The sequence below is a fragment of the Octopus bimaculoides genome, chromosome 18 (assembly GCF_001194135.2).
Source record: "Octopus bimaculoides isolate UCB-OBI-ISO-001 chromosome 18, ASM119413v2, whole genome shotgun sequence".
Taxonomy (NCBI): Eukaryota; Metazoa; Mollusca; class Cephalopoda; order Octopoda; family Octopodidae; genus Octopus; species Octopus bimaculoides.
The window spans coordinates 15,412,660-15,422,304 of NC_068998.1; the positions used below are offsets into that span (position 1 = coordinate 15,412,660).

Genomic DNA, 9,645 nt, shown 5'->3' on the forward strand with positions numbered 1-9,645 from the left:
GTTTTTGCTCAAAAAAACACTCACAACGCCTGGTCTGGGAATCGAAACCGCGATTCTATGACCGCGAGTCCGCTGTCCTAACCACTGGGCCATTGCACTTCTACATATAATAAGGATACAAAACAAAAAAAAAAGACAAATGAATAAATAAAAGTCACCCCACTCCCCATCAACTTCTCTCTCTTTTATTGTACGAAAATAATAAATTTAGACTTACTATCTGACACAAGTAAATATGAACCAAATGAATTCATAAAAAAAAAAAAAACTTAATTTGAAGTTTATCTTAGTTTACTGATATCAAGTCTGGGAACCACATTTACTTTCACTATAATCTAAGCTTTCTCTCAAGCAAAGTACAGTCCTTGTTTCTACTGAAAGAGATCAGTACTGCTATTATTTTATTGCTCAACATTTCTGCAAATGTTAAACCATTTCCACAAATCGTTTGTCTATTATAATAAATTCAGTCAGCAAAAATTGTAGGTTTTCAGCAGAGTAAATCTTTCAGACCTTAACCCTTTAGCATTTAAACTGGTGATATCTGGGCCAAATGTTCTACCAGTTTTAAGTTCAAACTGACTAGATCCAGCCTCTTCCACCTATTCTAAACTGTCGCTCTAAAAATAAACAATCACATCGTCAAAATTTCAAAGCTATGAGATAATGGAATGATTAATTCAAAACAATGTGAACAAATAAGGATTTCATTGAACAGAATAATCTGAATGCTAAAGGGTTAAACACAGGACTCACATACTCGATAAATGGAACTTATCATACATTTCATTAAGATAAAATAAATGAAGAAACTAATGAAGAAGCTTTTATGTGGTTTTTCACCAGCTAAAAAAGAACAACCAAATTTCCTTCAAATCACATCTTACTCATAAAAATAAAAGACGCACTGAGTAATATCATCATCATCATCATCATGGCTACACCAGGCTCCAGTCTGATTTGGCAGAGTTTCTACAGCTGGATGCCCTTCCTAACGCCAACCACTCAGAGAGTGTAGTGGGTGCTTTTATGTGCCACCGGCACGAAGGCCAGTCAGGCGGTACTGGCAACGGCCAATATAAATAATAAATTTGACATAAAGCTATTAATTGAAGAAAAAAAAACATTAAAAGCACAAATTAATTTAAAGAATATTTTGAGTAGCCTAAAATTAATTTTTTTTTTTTTAAATGGGATGATCATGGATAGAATGCTTTTAATCATGGGTCTGCTGGTTCAAAACTGACCTGAGCATAAATAACAAAGCTAATGAAAGTAAAAAATAAAATAAAATAAAGAAGCCACTCCTATAGGCGTAGGAGTGGCTGTGTGGGAAGTAGCTTGCTTACCAACCACATGGTTCCGGGTTCAGTCCCACTGCATGGCACCTTGGGCAAGTGTCTTCTACTATAGCCTCAGGCCGACCAAAGCCTTGTGAGTGGATTTGGTAGACGGAAACTGAAAGAAGCCCGTCGTATATATGTATATGTATATATGTATGTGTGTGTATATGTTTGTGTGTCTGTGTTTGTCCCCACCCCACAACTTCGCTTGACAACTGATGCTGGTGTGTTTACGTCCCCGTAACATAGCAGTTCAGCAAAGGAGACCGATCAAATAAGTACTAGGCTTACAAAGAATAAGTCCTGGGGTCGACTTGCTTGACTAAAGGCAGTGCTCTAGCATGGCCACAGGCAAATGACTGAAGCAAGTAAAAGAGTAAAAGAGAGTAAGTAGTGGGAAAATAGATCTTACCTTTCATTCGTTTAACTTTTTCCTCAGCCTCCTTTAAGGCCTTTTGTTCCATTGAAAGTTTTTCAGGGGTTTCATTAAGATGCTGACCATTAACTTTGGCTTTAAGTAACACTGGAGAGCCTGATTCATCTTTATTTTTCTCTTTCTGAATTTGGTCAGTTTTAGCCTTCTCCACCTGGTATCTATCTTTCTTCATTGAATCACCGAGAATCTCTTTGTTACTTTTAATACTGCTTGGAGGTTTGCTGGGCAGTGGTTTGTTGTAAACCAGGTTGGCATAGGAAGGACCATCAGTCTTGTAATGTAAAAGTAAAAGAGTGACAAGATCTATTGGCAGCAGTTAAATTTACTTGATTAAATTCTTAGTTCTCTAATTTTTTTTTTAATGGACTTTGTAGAAAATTAATACTTAATGAAGGCTTGTCTGTGCATGTGTATGTACACATTTATGCATATGTTTATGCATCTATGCATGTATGTATCTGCAAGCACTTACTATGTTTATGCATATATTTTTTTGGAACTGGATCTTGAAGCATATACAGAGCTATATATCATAGCATGTAAATATTGCGTTGTAAAACCTTTTGGATAGAAAATGTCAAAGGCTGCCTGTGTGACATAAACCCACATCTCCTGTCGATATGTATACATGGGAAGTTTCTCATAAGTTGTTAATACCAGAGTAAAAATTCAGGTGGAAACAAAATATAAAGGAATTTGCTTTCAGGGGAAAAGGCAGATTTTATGACGCTTGTGTAAGAAGTGCATTGTTGTTGCATGGTAGCAAAAGAGGGACACCGAATGAGGGGGATGTGCAAGGACAAAAATGAAATCAAGTGAGTATGATCCATCAGATGTGTACGAAAAACAGACTGTGAATAGACTGAGAGAAAAACTGGGGAGAAGAGAAATCAGGTGTTGCGTGTAAAAAGGAAGACTACACTGGTGTGAACATGTGATGCACATGGAAGATGACAGTTCGGTTAAGAAGTGCTAAATGATCCAAATGGAATAAAACCAGAAGAAGAATATTAAGGAAAATGTGAGGAAATCTGATCACTGCGTTGTTTTTATACGAGTCACTGGCACTGGCTATGATTACAATTCACTTAGCTTGATATGTCTTCTCAAGAACAGCAAATCACCAGAAGTCTCAGTCACCTGTCATTACTGCCATGGGGCACAACAACCAAAGATCATATTTCAACACCTTGTCCCACGTTTTCCTGGGGCTACCCCTTCCACAGGTTCCCTCCACAATTAGAGATGGACACTTCTTTACACAGCAGTCCTTATCCGTATGCATCACATGACCATACCAGTATAGTCTTCTCTCTTGCACACTACGTTTGATGCCTCTTATACCCAATTTCTCTCTTAAAACACTTACACTCTGTCATACATGCAGAATGACATTGCACATCCAGTGCAGCATGGTGGCTTCATATATATATATATATATATATATATATATATATATATATATATATATATATATATATATATATATATATATATATAAATACATATATATATGAATACATATATATATATATATATATATATATATCACTTTATATGAATACATATATATATATATATCCCTGTTCAATGTTTGTTCCTCCCTGTATATCACTGACATGATGAGGATAACTTGGAAGATTTGGCTGCCCCATGGTAGAAACGGCTGTAAGAGTTTAGTATTTATACGCTCATCTATTATTCATTTATTTCTATATATATATATCTGTTTACATATTTATTGACTTATTTCGTCTGTTTACTTGAATCACACATATGTTTGTAATCAATTAATAAATAGATATTATTGATGTTTGTCGATTGTTTATCCTCTCCATTTTCTTATTTGCCTTATATATATATAAGCACACACACACATACAATATATATATGCACATGCCTGCATGTAAACACACGTATATCTATGTATACAGACAGACAGACATATAGATGTGTGTGTGTACGCAAACATGTATATGGAAAAGCAATCATAATAGTTAAGTAAAATATATGACTCCATCAGCTCCATGCTTGATTGGTGATGATAAAAATATTTATAATGATAAACTACAAAACAATAATCATAAAATGATAATGGCAATATTTGATAATATCAAAAAATTGAAGACCAACACTGTACTTACTGACTTTTAAATAACCCAATTTAACAAATGATAAAAGAGTTCAACTCAGCATCAAGTGAATTTTATCAGAGCAGGCATTAAACCAAAGAGAAGTACAGGATATTATAATCACAGCCATAGAAATAACATTCACCTGTGTTTCATTAACAACAAAACGCAAAACTGCATTACATTATAACACACAACCTGATCACCTGTATTTCTTGATTTAACTGTTGTTGCACCACTTGTAGAAATGATCAAATCTATCATTCTTCTCTTTGAAAAGGTTAGAATTTTAGCCACAACATTCAGATTCAAGTGTAAATAAATTTACACGTACATCCTGCAGTTTTTTTATATAAACAATGAAGTTACACGAAAGTCACATGCAAAACCTGAAGAATAATAGTAATAGTAATAAATAATACTATTCAGGTGTAATAATGAGGTATAACGTTAAGATAAAGCAAAAAAAAAAAAAAAGATTCAAGTGCTAAAAGGATTAGTCACAAAATCAAGATAATATAAAATATACTTTATGCTGATAAGAAAAAGCCAGTCATCAGTCAGTTTAATGTACAGGCAAGATACAACCAACAGCAAATTTTGAGGCTCCCAGGAGGATTTCTAGATCGTTAATGAAAATTTTAATTTAATTTACTACTACTACTACTACAATGATGCCGACGACAACAAGAAAGTGATAAAGTTTCAAATTAATGGCATGAAATTGAATAACTGAGTAGGGAAACTGCCGCTCAAAATTATTTTATAGAACTGTGACAATGCCACAGAGCAGAGTTAAACTTGGGAGGAGTTAAGTTTGTGAGTGAGCATATTAGTTTTCTGGAATGAAAAAAAAAACTTTACTTTTCTCATTAGATTTTTAATTCAGTAATCACAAGCCAAGCAGGGAAGTATGTATGTGGTTGATCAACTGGATAGAAATAGCAGCCAAATTTCTCTGAAATCAGATCCTACCTTCTTTAAAAACTGTGGCTCAGTGTGGTAAGAAGCTTGCTTCCCAGTCACATGGTTCTGAGTTCAGTCCCACTATGTGGTACTTTGGGCAAAGTGTCTTCTACTACAGCCTCGGGATAACCAAAGCCATGTGAGTGGATTTGTTAGACGGAGATTGGTGTGTGTGTGTGTGTGTGTGTGCATGTGTGTGTGCGTGTGTGTGAGTGTGTGTGTGTGTTCGTGTGTCTGTGCTTGTCCTCCATCACTGCTTGACAACCGGTGTTAGTGTTTGCATTCCTGTAAGTTAGTAGTTCGGCAAAAGAGACTGATACAATAAGAACTAGACTTAAAAAATAAGCCTGGGGGTCAATTTGTTCAACTAAAACTTTCAAGATGGTGCTCCAGCATGGCCACAGTCAAATGACTGAAACAAGTAAAAGAATATATATCTCTATATGTAGATGACTTGGGTGCAATGTTTCTTATTTTCAAAGTACTCAGAATTCATCATCATCATCATTTAATGTCCATTTTCCATGCTGGCATGAGTTGGACAGTTTGACTGGAGCAGATAAAGCCAGGGACCACACCAGGCACCATTGTCTGTTCTGGCAGAGTTTCTACGGCTGGATGCCCTTCCTAACACCAACCACTTTACAGAGTGTACTAGGTGCTTTTTATGCAGCACTAGCACCAGTACTTTCAACATGGCATCAGCATGAGTACTTTTTATGTGGCACCGACATTGGTATCAATCTTTTGCTGTGACAGACAGGTCTTCTTGTTTAACTTAACTCTATCCTTCTCAGTACATCTCTCTGCTATTACCAAACACTAGTTACATATTAAATAATTACCTTAGGAAGTGCTTCAATGGTGCCAATTATTTTATTCTTGTCTTCTGGGATACTAACAGTTACCATTTTGTTTTCTTCATCCTTCAAAGATGGCGACCTAGAAGTAAAAAAAAAAAAAGACATAAATAAATAACAATGATGATTTTGATGATAATGGTGATGATTTTGGTACAAGGCCAGAAATTTCTGATGGGAGGTGCGACTAGTCAATACTATCAACCCTAGTACTTGACTGGTACTTTAATTTATTGACTGGAGAGGAATGAAAGATAAAGTTCACTTCACTGCCTCATTCAGGAAAAATATACAGGCTAAAGGTTGAAATGTTTATGGCCGCTCTGAGATAACTTCTGAAGATACTGAAGGGTTTCCAACATTGCAATAACAATAACCACCATCAGAAGAGCTCACAGTACCTTTGAATAGCTCCTGTGGTTTCTGCATAGAGGAACGCCTCTCTGGTGATTTTTTCACCTACAATCACATTGACCCAATGTACATATCTTAGCAATTCTCAGAGAATTCAAAGTCAATACCAGCAGAATTTGAGAAAGAAACCATCATCATCATCATCATCATCAACACCAAGGCTGGTATGGGTTGGACGATTTGACTGAGGTCTGGAAAGCCAGCAGCTGCACCAGGTTCCAATCTGATCTGGCAATGTTTCTACAGCTAGATGCCCTTCCTAATGCCAACCACTCCGAGAGTGTAGTGGGTGCTTTTTACATGCCACTGGCATAAGAACCAGTCAGGGAGCACTGGCATCAGCTATGTTCGGATGGTGCTTTTTAGGTGCCACCGGTACGGGAGCCAGTCAGATGGCCCTGGCATCGAACGAAATACCACAAGGCTCTTAATCTAATGTCTACCTGTTTTCAACATATACAACACCATAGTAATAACTGTTTCTAATTTAGGCACAAGGCCAGCAATTTTGAGGAGAGAGTATTTGACTGGTGCTTTACTTTTATTAACACTGGAAGGATGATTGGCAAAAATGACTGGAAAAATTTGAACTTCAAATGTAGAGAGTCAAAACAACTACAAGACATTTCATCTGACATTCTTCAAATCCACCAACTTTATATTATTATTATTACTACTACTACTACTACTACTACTACTACTATTGAGTGAGAGAGTAATGCATGCCATCAAAGTGACACTAGGGTTCAAATATACAGAAGTAGGCAGAATTTCAATAAACTACAAAATGTCTGGTACACTGAAAATCTGTTCTATATTCGATAATTCCAATTAAACCAGCAATCAAATAAATTTATAATCTGTGATAGAACAAACAGGTTATATACAATAATGATTTATTGCATTATAGCAAAAATTTTTTATAAATATTACAAAAAGAGCATACCGGTAGTTGTGGTAAAATCCAATGAAGACCCAACTTCAGTAAGAGTTCTATGAAGAATATTAATCCAGGTCAACTAGCTCGTATAGGTTATTACTTTAACCACAGACTGCTATTCAGCCATATTTCAAAGTTGTGTCATCTTAGGTACTGACTTTGGTTTGATATTGCCTTAATGCTGGTGCCAATGACAAGAACTAATACTTGCAACACTTCATAGACATACATAAACAGATCTCATAAATTATCACACAACGGTATCTCTTGATGTCTTGAATTAGTTAAACATTCAACAGGAAACTCACTTGAATGTTACAAGAGCAGATAAAGATGAAAATATTCAAGTCATGAATATTTCACAGCAAATTCAATGACATTAGAGCCAAATTTAGAAGCTTATTGGGTTGAATGAAACTCTAAAAATAAAATAAAAAAATGATATATTACTAAAAATTCTAACTTAGTTACAAAGTCACAAATATGTTGGTGGAGAAGTGTAGTTGATTAAATCCTCAGTAAATTGCTGGGTTGTATTCTATTAGTTCTAGAAGGCCGAAAGTTAAAGTCATCTCTGGCAGGATTTGGACTTATAACTATAACATAAGTAAAATACAAAGCATTTTGTCAATTGCTCTATATATTGTAATACCCCCAACACACTGCTTCAATAATAAAAAAAGAAAGTAAATTAGAAAACAAAAAAAAAGAAAAGAAACAATAAAATAGGATACAAAGAAAGGAAGAAAAATGTAAAAACTTACTTATCCTGTTCAACAGGAAATGATTTATGATCATCTTCTGACACTTTTTGTTTTTGAGAAAGCAAAGCCATGTTCTTCTCTTCTTTTTCTCGCAATTTTAATTCCTCAACAGAACTGCTTCGATCACCTTTGCGAACACGTTGCTCAGAGATGAGTTCCTGCTGTTTTCTGTTAAACTTAGCCATTTCCTCTTTATCCATAGAACTTAAAACTTTTGAAAGGCCCAAATTGTGACTCCTGGTTGTACTGAATGACTGATTGTCTGTTTTTCTGCCCATTCTGTTATCTGTTACATTAATATTCAGACTGTCATAGCTATTATTTTTAATATCAGAATGGGTCATTTGGTTGGAGCTTGCAGCTGCATTTGATGCAACTTGAGTAGACTTTGGTTTGAGAGCTCTATTGATTACAGGTGTAGCAGCATCCAACTTTGGAATGCTATTTTTTGATTCTTTAGAATTATTATTCGGGACATCATTGTTCAAATTAGCTGTTGTACTAACCGGTTTCAACAAATCCAATTCAGGATAATCAAAATCCACTAGAAATAAATATTTGAAAATAATTTTTATTACAAAAAAAAAAAAAGAAGAAAAAGAAGCTTGAGAAAGAAAAAAATCTCCCCTAGAAAATCAGCTCTAATGAAATAAGTCACTCAAAAAAACTGATGTTATATGACAAAAATAACTTGAAATATCAACACAAATACATAGTGTGTGTGTGTGTGTGTGTGTGTGCGTGCGTGTGCATGCATGTGTGTAATTATTCTATTTGTCTGGCACACACATATACATTGATTAACTCTACACACAAGCCAACAATAGAGTTCAACTTGCTAGAATTAGCAGCCAAATCTCACTGAAATCATACTCCACTGTCTTAAAGAAGCACACATTGGAGAGTGTAGTCCCAGGATTCCTGCACATAAGAAAAAAACAAGATTGTCAGGGCTAGAAAGCTTTCGACCATGGCTTTGCTCATCAGTACAGCCCTGGAGCTAAGCAACAACAACAGTTACTAATTCTACACACATCATCATCATCATCATCATCGTTTAACATCCGCTTTCCATGCTAGCATGGGTTGGACGATTTGACTGAGGACTGGTGAAACCGGATGGCAACACCAGGCTCCAATCTAAATTTGGCAGAGTTTCTACAGCTGGATGCCCTTCCTAACGCCAACCACTCACATCTATATTTTTATTATAAACAACAATTAGGTCTTTATTTAGTTTTTAAATAGCTTTCGTTTTGGCTAATTCTCCATTTGCTTTCATCTCATCAATTGCCATGCCTATTATTATTAGTATATTGCCGGGCAAAATGCTTAGCAACAATCCGTCTGTCATTATGTTCTGAATTCAAATTCCGCCAAGGTTGACTTTGCCTTTCATCCTTTTGGGGTTGATAAAATTAGTACCAGTTGAGCACAGGGGTCAACGTAATAAACTAAACCCCACCCCCGCAAAACTTTAGGCCTTGCGCCTATAGTACAAAGCATTATTATTATTATTATTATTATTATTATTATTAGCAGCAGCAGCAGTAAACAATAACATATTTTTGTTTGTGTTAAATAGCTTTTTAATTCTCCGACAATTATTATCTCCACCTTATCCAGTGACACATGTGTGAAACCGTTTCATCTTCCTTGTTACCTCCCACCCACCCAACTTCTGTGAAGGAGGTACATGTCTTGCTCCCCTGGTAACTCATAAGCAACTTTCTCTCCTATATATAAATAGGATGTATATGTGCACAGGAGTACATATATATATATATATA

The 9,645-nt window shown here is 35.5% G+C and overlaps 1 protein-coding gene across 1 annotated transcript in view; it reads right to left on the reverse strand.

The window, feature by feature from the left end:
* Positions 1 to 9,645, reverse strand: part of LOC106873302 (ubiquitin carboxyl-terminal hydrolase 8) — a 48,989-nt gene that overhangs the window by 15,644 nt on the left and 23,700 nt on the right. Inside the window, exons 9-11 of the mRNA XM_014920615.2 lie at positions 7,856 to 8,399; positions 5,723 to 5,819; positions 1,756 to 2,050 (exon numbers count right to left, since the gene is read on the reverse strand). Of these exons, the coding sequence (XP_014776101.1) occupies positions 1,756 to 2,050; positions 5,723 to 5,819; positions 7,856 to 8,399 (936 nt within the window). The remainder of the gene's footprint in view (positions 1 to 1,755; positions 2,051 to 5,722; positions 5,820 to 7,855; positions 8,400 to 9,645) is intronic.